The following is a 19469-nucleotide window of genomic DNA, read 5'->3' on the forward strand; positions in this document are numbered from 1 at the left end:
AAGCCATGAAATACGAGTGATGGACTTGTTGACTGTCAAGGTCATAGGTCAAGGTAGAGACTGTTCAGTCCCAACTCTGAGGATCACTGAGCTGGATAACCTAAAGAATCTCTTTCAGAATGCTCTCAGCCCAGACCTTGCTCTTCTGGACACAACGGGGAAGCAAATAAAGGTCAGGATGAGGTTGAAGAGACAAGTGTTCTCCCATTTCCCTGCTGAGGGGGCTGCTTCCTGTTCAGCCAGCTACCCCCTCCCTGGTTCCACATATGCCCCCTCCCCTTGACCTTAACGACGTCCTGTGTTTGATGCGTCAGCTGGAATTTTTGATCAAACCCTGGAGGAAAACTCAAAGGTATTTGAGAGAAAAACCCTGTGCAATGCCAAGAACCACCTCCCCACTCCTAAGGTTCAGCAAAATCAGTGGGGACGCCATGCAGGCCTTCCTGCAGTTAGACAAGCGTCCGAGGAGCCCCAAGAGATGACTGTGAACAACACCCTCCTGGTGGAAATGGAAAAGCAGGTCCCCAGAAGGAGAGGAAATCCCTCAGGGCCACTTTGGGGAACCAGTCAGAAGCAGGTTTGAAGTCAGGCTTCTGGTCCCCACTCCGACTCGCTGGCCGCCTGACCCTTCCAAGAGCGGTATTCATTATTGACTGTTTGGCGCCATGTTTCCATTTGCCAAGCTTCACCCAGTGCAAGCCAGGGGGTCAGATGGGGCCTCCCTCGGTCCTGCCCGTGCCAGGCCGTGCTTGCAGGGAGGCAGGCCTGCGGCAGAGCCCGTCCTTGCCGGGTTTGGCTGCCCCCCACACTCGGCGCGCTGAAAGGCCCCCTTGTACGGCGGCCCTGCCTCCCGGCCGCAGCGCACAGCCCTGTTCTCTTACCTCATAAACGGCTAATTTGTTACATATTTTCTGACGCTGTAAATGGGAGAACAAAGACCTTTTCTCTCTCATATTTTTGTTCAATTATGTTTGTGGGGGAACCTGATCCCCTTCAAAGGGGGGCTGAGGAGCTGAGGGGGAGCCTCCCAGGCTTGCTGACCTCCCAGGCCTGCTCCTGGGCCCAGGCCCCCAGGACTAGCCTCTGGCTGCTTGGGCCTGGGTGTGGCCGAGAGGGAGGGCAGCGAGGAGACCCCTTCGTGTCCTGTGAAGGCACTGGGCCCCCATCTCCAGAGGAACAGATGCCAGTCTCAGAAATAGGTTAGCTCCTCCAGGAGGCAGGCACCAGGACTGAATAAGGAAGGTCCTTTCCACAGTCCATATCCCTGCACTGCAGTGGCATGGGCCTGCCGGGCCAGGAACGAGCTCTCTGACACGACTACACCAACAGCTCCTCTTCCTGTAATGTGGCAGGTCCCCCAAGGAAACGTGGCAGGAACCCAGAGTGGAGTGGACTTTGAAATGAAATGCCAGAGCCGAGAACCCCTGCACTGCACGATTTCTGAGGCCCCTCTTTAATGCCGAGGCTCTGGCCCACATTTGGGCTTTTGCCCAGCTCTGGCTCCACATCTGGGCTCCCAGAGTGCTCCTTCCATCTTCTTGTGAAAAAGCACACTTACTGGTTTTGAACCTGGGCTCTCTCAATTGCAGAAGCTCACAAAAGGAGACAAACACGAGCTGAAGCTGAAGGGAGGCCTTCTTTGTGGAAGTGAGCTTCTAGGTGAGGCAAGATGGATGTGTGGGTGTAGACAAGTGGGGGCCAACCAGGACCTCTGCCCATGATGTGGCAGGGCCCTCGTGGCAGGTCCAGGCAGGGCAGTGGAATGCCAGCATGGGCCCGAGGCCTCATGGGAAAGCTGCAGGCAGAGGGCTAAGAGGCTGGAGCAGTCTTCCCTTTGCTCGTGATGGATCCTAGAAGCAGACCGGTCTTTTAACCAGCACTTTTGGGGGTCCTTCTTTGCTCCCCTAGGTTCACACTTGGCCTGCCCTCCCAAGTCAGACCTGCACAGCAAGGAGGCCTTGGATACCCTGAGTATTTCCCCTCTGCAGCGTAAGCAGATCTTTGCTCATCCAGAATGTGTCTGACTTCTCTGTGTTCTTTTCCCAAGACCCAAGGCTCAGATTTCAGTTTCACATTCTTTTGCCTCGGGTCTAAAAACATTTTCCCTTTCTCTGGTGGGGGTAAGAAAAGGATAAGGGGGCATAGGAGTCCCAAGCTGCCCAAGTAAAGCAGACAGATGCCTCATTCTTGCCTTAGTCTGCCTCCCCCAGCTTGCTGTGTGGCCGTGGGCACCTTCCTGCCCTCTCTGGGCCTCAGTATCCTCTAAGGACCCTCCCTCACCTCACGTTTTCTTGGCAAAGTCAAAGTTTCCAACTCACCCATCCTGCTGCTAGGAAGTATCTCTTATGACTTTGAATAGGCAAAAAGTGGGAGAAGTTGGGATTGCATTTTAGTTTTTTTCTGTGAGGTCAAGTTCTATGCAGCTGTCTCCTGTTCTATGCAGGATGTACTCTTGCAAGAACGTCCATCCCCTGGATGTCAAGGTCCCAGGTCCCATACCAGGCCTGTGCAGTCTTCTTTCCTTTCTGCCATTCTGGACCTGATTCTACTCTGTCCAGTTGCTCCCCTGAGTGGGGTTCAAGCCTTCGTGAAGTGGAGGAGAAGAGGGTGAGGGCCCAGCCCCAAAATTCAGGGCAGGGAGAGGGAGGCAATGTGTGTAAGAAGAGAGACTCAGAGCTCTGAGTTTGAGGATTCTAGAACATCCAAGCCAGGAGGATTTGGAATTCTAGCCTGCCTTCACTTCTTCCATGCATCCCCAAATCCCCCAGACCCAGGTGGGACCCCTCACCTCTTCCAGCCCAAAGAAAGTTAAGACTGTCTCCAGCCTATCGTCTATGCTTCTCTAATCCTTCCTCCATGCAGCAGCCAGAGGGCAGCTTCTAAACCGAAAGCTTGGCTGGTCAATCCCTGCTTCACAACCACAGTGGCTTTCCCTGGTCCCTCCAATAAAGTCTGAGCTCCAGATTTCACCTCTGCTCCCTGTTCGGGTCCCATCTCGTGCCCTCCACCAGCCACACACTACCCTCCAGCCATGAGATTGCATTTCCCTAAACTTGCCAGCTGCTGCCAGCCTTTGCACGGACACTGCCATGCCCTGGAATTCCTTTTCTTGCTCTTCGGCATGGCAAGTGCGTGTTCCCACCAGGCATCCCTGCAGAACTCCTCTGGGAATTCCGTATGTGCTCCTCCCCCTGCAACATGAGTGTGTCCTTCTGTCGTACACATCCTGAGCCTAGTTCTCACAGGCGATGTTAGTTAGCTTCTTGTTGCAAATCTTCCTTGGATACCTCCTCCCTTGCTCCACCCCAGCACTGAACCTTGAGCTCCTTGAGGATGGAAATGGTGTTGATTTGGTTCCATGGCCCCAGCACCCAACACAGGACCTGGAACCAATCCATACTGAATGCTGCAGGGTGAATGAGAATCCAGTTCACACATGCTGACTCCCTACAGCCACCCACTGCTCCTTAGGAAACAGAAGTTTCTTTAAATGCCCTAAGGAAGGAGAGCAGTGCTTTACCAGGTTTTTAGAATGCTACCTCACTAGGCAGGGAGAACAACTATTATTCTCCCCACTTGGCAGATGGGTGACCTGAGGCCCAGAGAGGAGAAGGGCCTGTCCTGTGTTCTCATAGCAGCACGTCACCAGGAGCGCCAGAACAGGAACTTCACACAGCCTGCATGTAGCTGGAACCAGATGTGAACCTGGGTCAGAGCCCTGCCCTTTCTGTTGCTATGCAGTGTTCGTCTCTGAAGCTCTTGGTAGTCTGTGGCCTAGCAGACAAACGATTCCACTCCCCAGCATGGAGCACTCACAGAGTCAGCCCCTTACTTCCCACCCCAGGCCACCTGGAGGTGCCTGCTCCAATCCCATGCTCCCTGGCTGCTGCCGAGGACCAAGGCAGAGCAGAGGTCCCCACACTGCTGGAGGGCCTGTGAGACGCCCCCCTCCTGCCTGCAAATTGGTAATTGCTGTGTGGTCAGACCAGAAGGAATTAGACAAGCCCTCTAGGAATTTCATACTGATTTTGCAAATGAAAATGGAGACTGGCCTTTTGAAGTCTAGGCAGCTGTGTCAGCAGGCAGGTCTGACACAGCAGGAAAAATAAAAACTGCACACTGCCAACCAATGGATGCAGCCACTTCATAATAATAACGGTGATGAGGGTAACCAGGGCCACCGCCAGCCGATTGCCTATCGTGTAGACCATGGTGGCTCCGTAGGTCTCAGTCTGCTCACCTATGGGTCGCCATCCATTTCAGCCACCACAAGCGACTAGCCCACTGACTGAAGATCAGGCAGAGAAGAGCCATGGACGCCTTCTGGGTAGAGTACAGAGCCCGTGGCCTGAGATGGAAGGCCCTTCATCACTGGATTCCCTCCTGGCCTGACTCCTGACACTCCTTAAACACACCACCCCTTTCATGTCCTCTGCCTTGAACATTTATCCCTCTCTGCCCCACTCATCCCGCACAGCCCAGCTTATAGCCTGACCCTTGCACCAACTCCCAGGCTGCATCAGAAACCTCCTCTGACGCCTCAAGGCCCTCGTTTTTCATCCTTTTATCAATAACTTATCACTTGGTTTTATACTCACCTTTTTCTCTATCTCCTCCACCACCTTGAAGTTCCTTGAAACTTTATAACTGAGAATGGGGCGGCGGGGGGGTAGGGAGGATCAGCCTAGATGATTCTCTGGAACCTTCTAGTACATTTTGTTCTTTTTTCTCCATGCACAGTGTGTATTCAATTTAAATCACAGGTGGTTACTGGAGCAACAAAAGATCCATGTAGATGTCAAATAGTTGACACCAGGGACAGGGAGGGCTTGGAGCATGAAGCCTGGGCAGAGCTAAGTAAGGCCTTAAGCCATGGAGCGTCAGCAGTGGGAGAGCATGGGATGTCACTTCCTTCTCTGAGCCTTCGTTTCCCTTCGTCTGTAAAATGTTGGCCTCGCAAGGCTGTTATAAAGAATAAGTGAGCTTTCATATGCAAAGTGCCCGGAACCGTAGATTGTTTAAATCATGAGATGTCCTAAAATGTTGGGCTCATAAAACATGACTTCCAGCACTGAGAGATACTCCCACAACTTCATGGTACAGAGGGGGATCCTGTGACCTGGAGAGTAGTTTCCACAACTGATCTGGGTCAGAGCCACCAGAATCCCCATCTCCCACTGCCGTCCAGCTTATCAGTGCCTAAAACTGAAAACCAAGGGACCCCTTTGTCCTCCAACAGGGCAGACCCCACATAGACTCCTTTCCTGGAGACCCCAAGTATTTGGACCTGCCCCTCGCACCCAGCCCAGCTCGGCTATCAGCCTCCCTACCCAGCAGAGAGCTAATCTCCTCATGTGGGTGGCTCTGGATTTATGAGCATTCCCTGCCATGACTTGAAGGACAGAAGAGGAAAGCCGGGATCTTTAAGGGTGGTCTTTGGGTGGAGAAACTAGGCATTCAGAGAAAAGGAAAGAAAGCTTGGGTGAGTCAGTCTCCACTGCTTGCCCAGGAAAGCACAAAGGGCTCAGCCAGCCCACACGGCAGGGCAGATGGAGGATGTGGCCTCACCACCGGGGTCCAACGGGTAGGCGTCCACAGAGCAGCGAACATCTGTGCTAAGAGGCCAAATCAATGGCTCTTTGGGTTGTGGCTAAGGGTTTGTGGATAGGGTGTGGTGAGGGAAGGGAGGAGCGTGCTCGGTTCCCCTCACCCCTTTAGGAGGAAGACAGAGCTGCCTTCATCCTCAGTCTGATCTCCTTGCTTCACTCTTGCCGCCCTGGGTTCTCCACCAACACACATACTGTAGCAGTCCTCCAGGACTTCTCGCCTCACTCAGGGAGAAGTCAAAGGGCTTCAAGGCCCCCTGACCCAACGGGATATCCCCCGCTGCCCCCCTGCGATACCTCTCCAACTGCGTCGTGAAATCCTCCTTTGCTTCTCCAGACAGACCCTCTGGTCTCCCTGCTCTGAGCCTGAACTCATATGACATAACCTGGGCTCCCTTATCCTGATTTCAATGGGAAGCACTGGCAGGAAGGGCAGGAAGGGAACGGGATATTTCTTGCCCCCTTCTGCCCCTTCCTCTCTGCAGGCCACCATAATCCAGGCCAGGGAGCAGAAGCTCTGCTCCCCTCCAAAGGCTGTGGCTCTGGTCAGGTTCAGGTCCCTGAACACCCACTCCATTCCCTTTAAGGCGTAGGGACAGGAAAGCTTCCCACTGCTGCTGTTCCTCATGCTCCACCATACCCTGTTCACACCTCTGTGAATATTCCCATCGTTCAGCAGGCTTCAATTACCCTTGCAGCTGAACTTATTTCATTGGAACTCACTTCACTGGCAATGCACAATATGTTTTCTGTTGGGTCCACGCTGAGACAGACCTCATCTATTAGTTTCTCCTCGCTCACTCCTCTCCAGCCACACCTGCCTCCTGCATGCTTCTCACACCCATCAGGCTTGCTCTGCCTCAGGGCCTTTGCACTTGCTATTCCCTCTGCCCAGACCACTCTTTTGTCGGATATCCACATGGCCACCTCCCTCATGTCACTTTTCATTGTGCCTTTCCTGGACGTCATATCTAAAATGTGAACTCCCAAAACACACACACACACACACACACACACACACACACACACACACACACACACTTCCTATATTATTTGCCTCATTTTCTCCTTAGCAGTGATAATTCTCCAACATAGATTTTTGTTGTTGTTGTTGTTGTTGTTGTTTGTTTTTTGTGTGTGTGTGTGTTTTAAGCCAGGCATATTTCGGTCTATTCTCCAGTCTTCTCTTCCCAACCCCTGGGTACATGTTTCCTGGAAGAAACAAGCTGCAACCAGACATCCAAGTTCTCCTGAGTTAAACCCCTTGCAGACACAAAGGAGAGCAGAGACAAATGACCCAACATAGATGTTTCATTAGTTGATTTTATTTATTGACAACTTCCTCCTATGGGAACAAAAACTCCATTAGGGCAAGGATCTTTATTTGTTGTATTTACTGCTGTACCCCCAGCGCCTCCAACGATATCTGGTACCTACATGCACAATAAATATTTGTTGAATGAATGTGTCAATTGGTCTTTTTCATGGGTTGGTAAAACAAGGCCCAGGGAAGAAAGGTGACTTGCCTAGGGCTTCCTACTGGAGATTCTAATGGTGACCACATCCTCGTCCTGCCTCCCAGCCCAGAGCCAGTCCCGGCTCCAGGAAACCTGTGTTTACTTGGATGCCCGCTGCTCCGTAGCCCAGTGTCCGAGACAGGATTCTGTGTGCAGGCCCCGCGGGGACTCAAGATACTGAGCAGGAAGCAGGGAAGTTGTCGGCACTGCTTTGGTGCTGCCGATGGGGCAAGAGAATAAATAAATAAAGTTCAGCCAGAGTCTGGTGAGCTCTAACCTTTGAGGAAATGCCCCCCCCCCCCCCCGGCTGGGGAAGGCTTCCTGCCAGGCAGACCTGCTCTCCTCCCCAGCCTAGAGCACTGACTGACTGATGTAGCCCAGGGTTCAGGGAGCTCAGCTCTCCCAACTTTGTGCCCTGGGAGCACTGGGATGGGTTAATGAAATAGGTGACTCGTTGAGCTTTTCATTCATTCGTTCTACAAGTATTTATGAAGCATTTACTATGTAAGTCAGGCATTGTGCTCTCTGCCCTTGGAGTGTCGCCATCAAGTAAGAAGCATGAGCATTATACAGTAATGCCATGGGGGGAGTGCAGTGGTCCAGAAGTTCTCCTGAGGAAGGAGCGTCTGCAGCCAGGTGATGGAGGAGTGTGAAAGGTGGGTGGGAAGAAGATTCCAGGCAGAGGAGCAAGGGGGAGGTCCTGAGGCTGGGAAGAGAGCTCGGCACAAATGAGGGTCTGAACGAGGTTTCGTCAGACCAGGGCAAAGAGTGAAAACAGTGTAGGGAGGCCATGTTCCAGGTGGGCTTACGTTGGCAATGGTGACATCTTTCATCTCCTCATGTCAGCTCTGACCAGGCCCCAGGGCGAAGGTTCCAGCATCTCTCCTGCTTCCCAGCTGACCACTCAGAATTTGGGCCTCGAACGCTGGCCCTGACTTGTCTATGTCTGTCCTTCCTACCACAGGTGGGTGGGGGCAGCTTGGCGGGTCAGGCCTAGAGGGACCAGAAAGAACCCAGGGCCTGTCAGCTGGACTTGTGTTTCAATCCCTGCTCCAGTTCTGCAATGTGAGACCTTCTGCTAGTGACTTCACCATCTCGAGGCCTCAGATTCTTCATTTGTCATGTGGAAATAGCAATCCCTTTTCTGGAAGGATTATAGTGTGGGATGGTTTCTCAACATCCTTACAATGGCCCATGGAACCTGGCATGCTTATCAACTGACCTCATCTCCCAGCATTCCCTTTCTTATTTATTCAGATCCGGCTGCCTTGGCCTCTGCTCCTCCTCAGATATGCACGGGGCCTTTGCACCTGCTGCTCCCCCTTTCCTCATCACTCCCCACTGTTTTCCTGCTTCGTTTTCTCTATGTAATCATACTGTATCAGCGTTCCCCAGAGAAACAGGACCAATAAGATGGATAGATGATTGATAGATAGACACACAGACAGACAGACAGACAGACAGACAAACAGATAGATAGAGTACATACATACATACACACTTAAATACATACATTGATTTATTTTAAGGAATTGGCTCACATATTCTGGAGGCTAGCAAGTCCAAAATCTGCAGGTTTTTGGAAACCCAGGGGAGAGGAGTTGATGCTGCAGTTCTAGTCCAAAGGCAGTCTGAGGGCAGAATTCCCTGCCTTGAGGGAGGTTGGTCTTTCTCCATTAAGGCCTTCAATTTATTGACTGAGGCCCACCCTCATCCAATTATTATGGAGTATAATCTGCTTTAGACAATGTCTACTGATTTAAATGTTAATCTCATCTAAAAACTATCTTCTCAGAAACATCTAGAATAATGTTTGGCCAAATATCTGGGTACCATGGCCTAGCCAAGTTGACAAATAAAATTACCTATCACAGTTCCACCCTTTGTCAACTTGGTACCCATATGCGTATCCTTAAACCATACTTAATCTCCAAATAAAGAGAATGACAAGGTCATAACTTTGCCTAACATGATATAATGAACCTGTTTACAACCAAACACACTAATGCCTTCCCCAGAAGAGGATACAAATTCCTTGTGTGATGTCTGCTCTTCTCCTCGATACTCTATAACTTAAGTATATCTTAAACATAGGATGTAAAGTTAACCATACTTAAATATGATGATATAATGTCAATATATCTTATGTTACATAATGGGGAAAAAGAAAACGAAGAGATAGAAGAAAACAAAGATTCTACACACACACACACACACACACACAAACACACACACACTCTTAACAAAATAAGGAAGAAATGGTCCTGATAACAGGTGTCCTTATCTCTGTAACTGATCACGGGGTGGTAGCTAGTATTTATAACTACCTTCTTCCATTGCCACTACAACTACCATATTCCCTTTGCCTTTTGCAAACACCTCAGCCAATTGTAGTTTTTTACCTGGTAGGGTAAAGAACCAAACTTTCATTCCTGAAGGTGCTGGGCCATTAGTCGTCCTGTGTGGATTGGCTTGTTACACTTTTCCATTGATGTTAGTGAAGCACAGGGTATGGTAATACTAAGACATGCCCTAAGGGATCTGCTGTACTCCAGACTTACTCTTCCTTACCTCCTGTACAGAGTAGCCAACCAATTCTCCTCAGTAACCAGAAGCAGTCACCTATCCAGCACATAAGTCCCTTCTTAGCCTGTTAATACAGAGGCATGAGGGGCCCGAAGTGGCCAGGGGACAGTCTTACCTTCCAGTTCAATCGAATCATTGTTGTGTCTCTAACATTCTAAATACTAATATTTCACTAACCATTTTACTGATTCTCTTTTCACCCCTGGCAGATAAGCTCAATGAGAGCAGGATTTGGGTGTGTTTTGTCCTGAGTAAATCGCCAGCACCTAGAACAGGGTCTGGGACATGGCCGGTGCTCCGTAAGCATCGCCGAGTGGGTTGGGGCCTTTGCCGTGATTGCCCTGTGAGAAATGCTCCACTGCCCACATCGGAGTCCCAGTTCGGAGCCAGGCCTATCCAAAGGAGCCCGCGGTCCCAACACCAGCGGGCCCTGCTGCCTTCCTCTCACAATGCAATGACATTGCCGAGCTGTCAAGTGAACACAAGGCCTCAGTGTTCACCATTCCAGCCCATTTAGGACTGTTTACTAGACTAATCTGGAACAATAAACCCGTCCCCACCCTCCTGGCGCCTGCCTCATTCCGTCCTAGACCCATGTTTGAAGATGTGTTTAAATTCTGGGCCTACACACAGCAGGCGCCGCAGGCCAGCTCCTGGCCAGGGAGCACTGGTGGGAGGGGGTGGCCACCGGGATGCTCAAGGGCTCTTGGTGGCCCGGTCTTCACACACGGCCATCCAGGGGGAGCGAGGCGGCTCTAGCCTTCACCTGGTGTTTGTTATTCCATGTCAAAGCCTTATCATAAACATTATCCTAGAGTGGGCCACCGAGGCTACAGGCAAGGAAGGTTTGTTATTCTAAAGTGGCCGGGAGCAGAAGGCATGGAGGCCTGAGAGTCAATGAGCAATGCAGGCTTGGGAATTCTGGGTGAATGGGCGGGAGGCAGCACTCAGGGCAAATTGCTTCTTCTGCACAGGGCCTAGAGGCCCCACTTACCACCCTCTACTGTCATGGCCACTTGGCAGATCTGCCTGTAAAATGAGCTCCATGTAGGCGGAAACCAAGCCCAATTATTATAGCAGCCCCGGATCTCTGCAGAGAATCAACAGAAGGCAAATGTTTGTTGAATGAATGAATGAGTGTAACTTCCCAATGTCTGTTGGAAGCACCAAGAATGCTCATGAAGGAACACATCTTACTTTAAAGTCCTGGTCGTGGGGACTTCGTCTGGAGCCAGACAGTTGTGGTTTCAAACCCTAGCTCTGTCTTTTATAAGCCTTGACTTGGGCCGGTCCTTCCCCTGTTTCTTTGGTTTCCCATCTGTAATAGGGACACCATCCCTGCTGGCTGTCTTCCAGGGAGAGCAGAAGGAGCCCTCAGTGGACAGTAGTAAATCAGGGGGACAGTTCCATGGCTCCATTGCCCAGGCCCAAGTGCACACCCCACCCCCCCCAGCTTTGTCACTTTGGGCGAGTTACTTAATATCTCTTTGCTTCAGTTGTGTTTGTTTGTTTTTTAATCTATTAAATAGGGCTAATACTAGACCTACCTCAGAGTTGTTATAAAAATTAAGTAAATTAATGTGAGCTTAAAGGGTTCCTAACACATAAGTGCTCGATAAACATAGTGATCCTAGCAGTGAATGGATGAGGACTGCCTCATCAATTGCAAAGGATGGATACGAGGTGGGAGCTGTGGGGGAAAGGGCCTGTGACTCAGTGTCAGCCTCCTTCCTTCTGAAGCAGTTCCTGAAAGCCTGTGGTTCAACCGTGAACAGAGAGGCAGGCTTCCTGCCCTCACTGAGCTCTCGGTCTAGACAGGCAGGGAACAGCCAATTATCTGCAATGGACGCTTCAGGAGATGAGTGCCAAGACCAAGGGAAGCACCAGGACCTGCAGTATCTCCCCAAACGCCACCAAGGGTCGGGGGAGTCCGGGATGACAGGCTTGGGTTTCAGGCACAGCCCACCACTCTCCACCCCGCACAACACGGATGCCTCTTCAATGATCTGGCCTCTATTTTCTATGTCTACCAAACTAATAATAAATACTCCCTGGCCATTTCTGGTGATTTCACAAGGCTCCAGAGAGGAAATGGGTATGGCCGTGTGTGCGAGATGAGTGTGGACTGTGCCAGTGGGCATCCAGAAACCTAGCCCCAGTGGAGCAGGGCACTGCAGAGCCTCCTAGGCTGGATGTCAAAAGACTCGTCTGTGAACCCACTCTGCCCCCAGCTCACTGTATGGCCTGGCATGAGCCTCATCCTGCCCATTGTTGGCCTCTGTCTCCTCTCCTCTATGATGCGGGCTCAGGATGAGATTAGTGGTTCCCAAACTGGGCTCCAGGGACCTATGGGTTCCACAGAGCAGCTTTGAGAGTCCCTGTTAAAGGAGGGCATTGAGTCAGCAGGACTTCAGGCTCCAGCCTGCCTCCCTTACGTCAGTCAGGGAAGTTTCTATTTTTATCTGCTGCACGTTTTGAATTCCAAGTAAGGTTCCTCCAGAAAACAATAATAACGAAAAAAAAAAAAAGGATTCCATGGCTAAAAATGGTTTGAAAAACCACTGAACCAGATGACCTCCACGGGCCCTTTCAGCTCCAATCTAGAAAGGCTTAGGTCTAATGCTTGCTAAATAAGTGGTATTTAGCAAGCATTTATCCAGCACTTTCTACATGCCAGAACTGTTCTTAGCACCCTACAGGTTGTAATGTGCTTAATTCACTAGAATACCTCCCAGCTCCACGAGGAGCACATGACTGAGGCAGTGATCTTGTATGTCTAGGAAGGTCTAGACCTCCAGGCAGGTCTTCTGGATGCCTGAGCGAATGACCTTACCACAGGATGACCTCCTCCTCTGGCTGCTGTGTGGCCCCGCCAACTCTGAGAAGCATCAGGCAGGCGTGTGCAGCAGCAGGTTGCAGTCACAGAAAGTCTGTGTGTCCCAGCCTCCAGAGGAGAACAGCTTACACAGATGCTTTCATCCAAGGCATGTGCCATGGGGGAGAAAGTGCCTCTTGCCTTAGCAATGTCCTCAGCAACAGGGCCACTGCTGCCTGTGGTCCATCCCCAGCCACCGTGCTGCCATCAACACCCTGTACCAGGTGGCTGCAGATCGGATTTCAGAGGTGATGGCCAGAGCCTGGGGAATGCCCAGAGGTGGGATGGTGGGGTCTGACCTCATCTCCAGCCAGCTCGTTAGAGGGAGCGGCCTGGGCCGCTGCATGCCAGTGCAATCCATCTCTCCTGCCCCACTGGAAGCAGTAGGAGGAGATGGGTGGAGATGATGTCATAAGCACAAGGTTGGCCTCATTGCCCATGACAGTATTTTGGCCAGATTTTGTGTACCTATTAGAGAGCTTTTCTGTTCATATTATGTGTTCTGGAACCATGTGACTGATGCTACTTGGTAGGAACTCCTGCCATGTAGTGCTGGCGTGCCCCAAATGCATACAGGAGTTGAGCAAGTCCCTTCCCCTCCTGGGCCTCAGTTTCACAATCTAAACAGGACATTTTAGATCATATTTCAGTGCCCTTGTACCTCGGGCAAGCCATGTTCCATTAGAGCCGTGGTCCTCAATGGTTCTCAAACCTCAGAAGCACTATGTTTGAGGCCATAGAGAAGTTCCAGGAGCCTCTTAAAATACACATCCTGGGCTCCACCTCAGAGATGCTGATCCCGGGGTTGGGGTCTGGGCATCTGGCATTCTGTATAACATTCCAAGTGATCCCCATGCCTGGCAGGTCTGCCTGGGGCACAGCTGTGTCCCCAGGACCCAGCATGGTGGCCCAGAGCACAGAGGGGCTTGAAGAAACACATTCTGACTGTCAGCCTGGATCTGACTCACAGGGACTCAGCCCCTAGGCCTTTGACGGGTGTGAGGATGGCTTCTGGAGCAGGTGGCATTTGGATTGGGCCTTGGCATCTAAGTGGTTTGCTTTATTTGGAGGTGTTCTTGATTACAAAATAAGTCTGAGCTCATTCTAGAAATTTACGAAGCCCCAAAAAAGAAAAGAATCCAAAAAAAACCCCACAAAAAACTCACGTTTCATTCCAAAACCCACCCTAGGTTTCACATTTTGCCATATCATTAGATAGGCTGTTGACACCCAGAACAGGAGCTAGGACTTGTGCGGGCAGAGGCCTGGGGATGAGAACAGGCTGCTCGTGTTCAGAGGCCAGGGAGTAAGGAGCGAGCAGTGTGGAAATATTCAGGCTGTGCCAGCTGGTGCCAGCCCCACACACCTTCTCTGCCCGAACATCCAGAAGGAGGACTGCCGGTCCCGGAGGTGTCAGACACTCCAGCCATCTCTCTGAGCACAGCCCTTATTTATTGCTCTTTACTCTGCCCAGGTGTTGTTTGCCCTGAACCAGACGCTGCTGCAGCACGAGAGCGTGCGGGCCGGAAGCCTGCAGGCGCCCTACACCACTGAGGACCTCATCAAGCACTACAACTGCGGGGATCTCAACGCTGTCATCTTCAACCACGACACGTCTCAGGTGAGGCTCCCCTCCTCTGGCCCACAGAGCCTCTGGGTCGCCAGCTCCCAAAGCCAGGCCCACATAAACCCACCTGGCGTTTATTATTTAGACACCTACTGTGAGCCAGGTGCGGGTAGTCTTCTCTCCTGCCATAATAAGCAGGAGCTATTGGATCCTCATTTTTCAGATGGGGAAACTGAGGCTCAGAGAGGGGAAGAGACTCGCCTAAGGCCACACCACTCAGTAGTTGTTGGCTTATCAAGTTGTCAAGAGTAGCACTTGAGCCTGGTGTGTGTAAACCCTAGAAGCTTAGCCTGGAAGAACGGGGAGGCCTCTGTGACGCTCAATTTCGCATCTGGGGAAATTAAAGCCCAGGGAGGGAAAAGCGCACACTCAGTGCTTGAGCTTGAGTCCAGCCCAGGGCGTTCCATCTTGATTCGAGGCCCAGAGAAAAATTACCTCCAGGCTGGGCAGGCAGTGGGAGCTGAGCACGGCTCCACCAGGCCTCCCCATTGCCTTCAGGTTAAATTCCAAGATACTTTGGCCAGCATTCGAGGCCCTCCATGTCCGGCCCTCCATGTCCGGCCCTCCATTGACCTTGTCACAGCCCAGGTCTCCCACCGCAGAGCTTGTGCTGCTGACCTGTGCCACATGCAGCTCTTCCCTAGTACAGTTTATCTTTTCAGACTGCTCTGCCTTTGTTCAGCCTTCTCCCTCCTGGTGTCCTTCTACTTGGCCCTGGTCAAATGCCACCTCCTCTGAGGAACTCTCCCTGGCCCCTTGGATAGAGTTAGGGACCCACCTGGGTACCTCTAGGCCTGCTGTGCTTTCTGTGTCATGGTGCTTGAATCTCCAGTCATGCAAGAAGCAGTTGAATTAGAACAGGCCACATCCCTACTCAGGACGTTGTAATGGCTCCCCATGTTTCTCAGGGGAAAATCCAAAGTCTCTACAATGGCCTGCATGGCCCCATGGTCCCCCCCAACTCCATGTCCTTTGCCCTCCCTTCGCACACACCACCCCGACTGCACTGGCTTCATTGCTGTTCCACGCTGCACAGTTCGCCTTGGCACTGGCTGACCCCTCTGCCAGGAATGCCCTTCCCCAGGTGTCACCAGGGCTCACCCCTGCTCTGCCCTCAAGATTTAATTCAGATATCATCATCTCAATGAAGCAGGTCCCCAATTAGCTGACCTAGAAGTACAGCCTGACCCTCCTCCCATGCTCTCATCCCCTTTCTTATGCTCTGCTTTTTCCCCGTGACTTTTATCATTTTCTGAAACACATATATCTTGATTCATTGGTTAGTTATTATTTATTGTCTGTCCTTCCCTACTAGAGCAGAAGCTCCCTGAGGGCAACCTGTGTCTGTTTTATTCATCCATATATCCCAACTAGCTGGAGCAGTGCCGGCCACAGAGCAGGACAGGAACCTTGTTATGAAAAGGGTTATGGGGGAGCCCGAGAGCTGCCCTCATGGGGCTGACAGGCTCAGAGGAGAGATGGGGAGATTCAACCAGCAATCACACCAAAGTGTGATTGATTCTTGCTGTGAGGGAGATTAGAGGATGTAGTTGGAGCCTGTGGCAGGAGCAGGAATTTAGATGGGCTTGGGGGTAGGGGCTCAGTTGTGGGGAAAAGGAAAGATTCCTGCAAGATGAGAGGTCAGAGAAGAACCTGAATTGACCACAGACAAGAGAAGGAAGAATGTTCCAGCAGAGGAAACTGCATACAAACAAACCAGAGGCAGGAGAGAGAGGAGGAGAAGGGGAAGGGGGCGAGAGGGAAGGAGGGGGAGGGGGCAAAGGGGAGGAGGAGGAAGAGAATTGGGGCTGGAGGCACAGCCGAGGATCATCAGGCTGTGATGTTCTGTCTGCGCGGTGCTCCGCTAGACCCAGAGCTTCTTGAGGGCAAGGCGTGGTACTCATCTCTCGGTCGCAGGGCCAGCGCAGGGCCTGGCACAGAGTGGACATATCAGTGAGCAAGTGTCGCATGAGCGAATGCAGGTGCGTGGTGTGCTCAGTGCAGTGTAGAGGGTGAAAGATAACAATCCGGACACTGGGCCCCGGGAGGCTCAGGATTCTGAGAGCTCCGACTCTCCGTGATGGAGGAGGGAGGGAGGAGAGAAGAATTCCGACACCATGAAGCTCAGAGGCATTTCACCAGGCATTCACTCTGTGACAGAGCCCCACTCTCTGTCGTCTGTTGGGAAGAGGCTGTCGGACCCTGAGCAGCCAGGGAGCTCAGCTCTGTGGCAGAGGGGACCTGGTCACCACTCGAGAGTGCCTGGCCATGGTGTGGCAGGGCTGGGGCAGGGGTGTGCAGCACGGCTGTGGCTGACACTAACCTGAGAGAGGGAGAATGGGGTCACCTCGAGGGATTGCAAGCTCAGATTTTCTTTGAGCCCATGTCCAGAACCCTGATTTATCTCTGGCAGGTGAACTGCATCAGAGATCTCCTCGCGGCGCCCATACTTGAAATGAGACAGAGGGCGCAGGTGGCTTGGTCCATCTGGAGGAGGATAGCAACCCGGGCTACCCCCAGCAGTGCACAGGCAGCCTATCCCTCAAAAGAGGGCCTAGGCAGCCCTGACTCCAACTGCAGAAAAGCCTAGCATCAGGGCAGCAAGGCTAATAGAGAAAGGGTCTATCAAGGGGGCTGTGTGTGCAGCTGGAGGCCTCAGAGGCTGTGGGGAACTGAGGACACAGGAGCTGTCAGGGTACAGTCACTGCCTGTAGTCAGGGAAATCTTCAGGGAGAAGGTGGTATTGGAGCCAGGCTGAAGAGTGGAGTCCACTGGGTGGGCTGGCAGGTAGAGCAAGCTGCCTGGTGGGGGGTGGGGGTGCCGGAAAATGGGAGGTCCTGAGGAATGGTCTGCAGAGCAGAGGGCAGATCGTGCAGGGCTGAGAATGTCCCCTGAGAGGAGGAAGCCCTGGAATGTTCCAGCCTGAGAGCCGTGTGGTCAGAAAGATGCCTGTGGCTGCACAGCAGAGGATGGTGACGCAGGCCCTGGGGGCCGCGGTGGGACAGGCACAGGGCCCAGGGTGATAAGGTTGGGGAGCAGGGACCATGCGCCTTCCCCTTGGTCTGCCTGGCCTCCTCACCCAGCCCCACCTTCAGAAATGGCGGAGGCCCACCTCCTACAGTTCCTGTCACCATCCCCTGAATCAGCGGGGATCCCTCCTCTGGGAAGCCTTGTCTGAGGCCCCAGCCTGCATTAGGTTACGGTAGCCATGTATTTATTGTCCAAACTCAGACACTTTTGAGCATGAAAGCTCATATATAACTAAGGGTCAGAATAATTAACAGGCATGAGGCAGCCTGTCCCAGTTCTGAACCTAGAGCGTCCTGGACAAACCAAGACACATGATCATACGAGTAGCTGCCTCCCTCAGCTCCCCAACACCGCGGCGTCCTCTCAAAGCACGGATCCCACAGTGTTCCCCTGTGCCAGTCTGACTCTCCACGGGGCTGTGACTTTCATCCCAGGCAGCAGACCCAGTCTGAGGGCCCTCTGTGGCCCCCTACCCTGACAAGGCCAGACCCGTGGAAGTTCTTGGAAGGTACTGTGAAATGGATGGGACGGGGAGAAGGGATGAGGCCGCTGAGGTCTCCGATGCATGAAGGCTGAGCACTTGACGGCCAGACCTGACCCAGTCCTGCTCATGGGTCAGGGGAGCCCAACTAGGCTGAAGTCATCCCCCATGGCTAGGCCCCACCCTAGCTCTGCCCAGCCTGTCTTCTCATCACCCCATCTCAGACTATTCACTCTAGGGCCCTGGGGACCTGATGTGTCCTCTTTAAAGTCTTATCATGCGTCCTGCACTTAAACTTGTCACAGGAGATTTAAGGCTGCCAACAAGTCTAATGACATCATTAATTTGCTCCCATCCCCGCCCAGGCCCAAACCCAGGCCCCATCCTTGGCATGGAGCCAAGGCCCATCAGCATGAAACAGGCAGAGAATGTCAGCCAAGCGCTAGGCAGCCCCGGGAACCCGAGTGTCTAGCCTAACTCCTTTGCAGCTTTGATGTTGAACTTTCTGGTTCTTATCCTTGTTAAATTTTTTAGCTCCCTAAGGAATGGAGATTCATCGTTCCACAAATACACACTCGTGGTCAGGAAGCAGAGGAGGAAAGGCCTCTGCCTGCACCCTTGACAGAAGGGGAGGGGAGCAAAGCACTGCCTTCATAGCTCTCTGATGGTTCCGAAGGCCATTTCCTTGTCACCGCCGTCTCTGTCCCCTGCCCAAGGCTACACTTTACTGTAACCTCTGCCATCATAGGGGAAAGGTGACAAAGCCAGCTCCATCCCCCAGGCTGGTTGTACAAAGCTGATGTTTAGTCAAAACTTCTTTTGTGCCATACACTGTGCTATGCACTTTCCATAACTGATTTACTTAATCTTTACAACAACATATATTACCCCCATATTACCAATTTGGAAACCGAGTCTCGGAGCCCAAGTCACTTGCTAGTTATAGAAGCCACCCAGCTGGTAACTGGCAAAAGGAGGGATTCCAGCCTAAGTTGTCCCAGCTATCTGACTTCAGGACCCACGTGCGTCTCTCCATGACTCTACTGCCTCTCAGTCATTCATTCAGCCATTCATCCACTGACTGAACAAATATATATTTGTTGGTACAACGTTGTATCATATTCTTTCCCATGCTCAAGGAAGGAAGAGAAGCCTATGAGGAACATGTTTCCAGAAATAACCCTCCTGAGGGTTACAGAGTCACAGCTCTGAGTCACAGCTCTCTGTGTTCCCGCTCCATTCAGAAGTCTGCAGGTTGGCCTTTCTTAGAACTGAATCAGATCTAAGTGGAGCCTATTTTGTCAGGGCTGTTGATCATCCCTTCCACAGTTGGGGGTGGGGTGAGTAGGAACTCCATTTGTTCATTTATCCATTTGCCAAAAGACCCCTGGACACCAGCTCTGTGCTAGCCCTGTTGGGCACTTGCATAGCTGCTACATACAGCTGTACAGGTTGTGCACTGCACCAGGCATAACATTGTCTTGTTTAGCCCAGAACAGCAACTCTGGCCTTTCTCCCTTCTCACTCTGGGGCACGTCTTTGGCCAGCAGATACTCGAGACAGACAGATGTTCCAGTCTTCTCCAAGTCCCTCGGGGTTCAGCCTCCATGGACACCTTCGTTTTCCCTAGAAAGAGTATTGACAACTCATCAGTGGCTCTAGAAGCTATGTGGCTTGACCATCTGACTCTTCTGGGGACTAAAACCTGCAGGAAATTGGTCTGCTCATGCCAGACTCTCCATCTAGC

General features: G+C 52.0%; 1 protein-coding gene across 1 annotated transcript in view; it reads left to right on the forward strand.

The window, feature by feature from the left end:
• The window catches only part of TRABD2B (TraB domain containing 2B), a 217195-nt gene that overhangs the window by 161684 nt on the left and 36042 nt on the right, over nucleotides 1-19469 (forward strand). The window contains exon 3 of the mRNA XM_081054907.1: nucleotides 14059-14205. Coding sequence (XP_080911033.1) covers nucleotides 14059-14205 — 147 coding nt within the window. The remainder of the gene's footprint in view (nucleotides 1-14058; nucleotides 14206-19469) is intronic.

This window comes from Rhinolophus hipposideros (assembly GCF_964194185.1).
Source record: "Rhinolophus hipposideros genome assembly, chromosome: 8".
NCBI classification, from domain to species: domain Eukaryota; kingdom Metazoa; phylum Chordata; class Mammalia; order Chiroptera; family Rhinolophidae; genus Rhinolophus; species Rhinolophus hipposideros.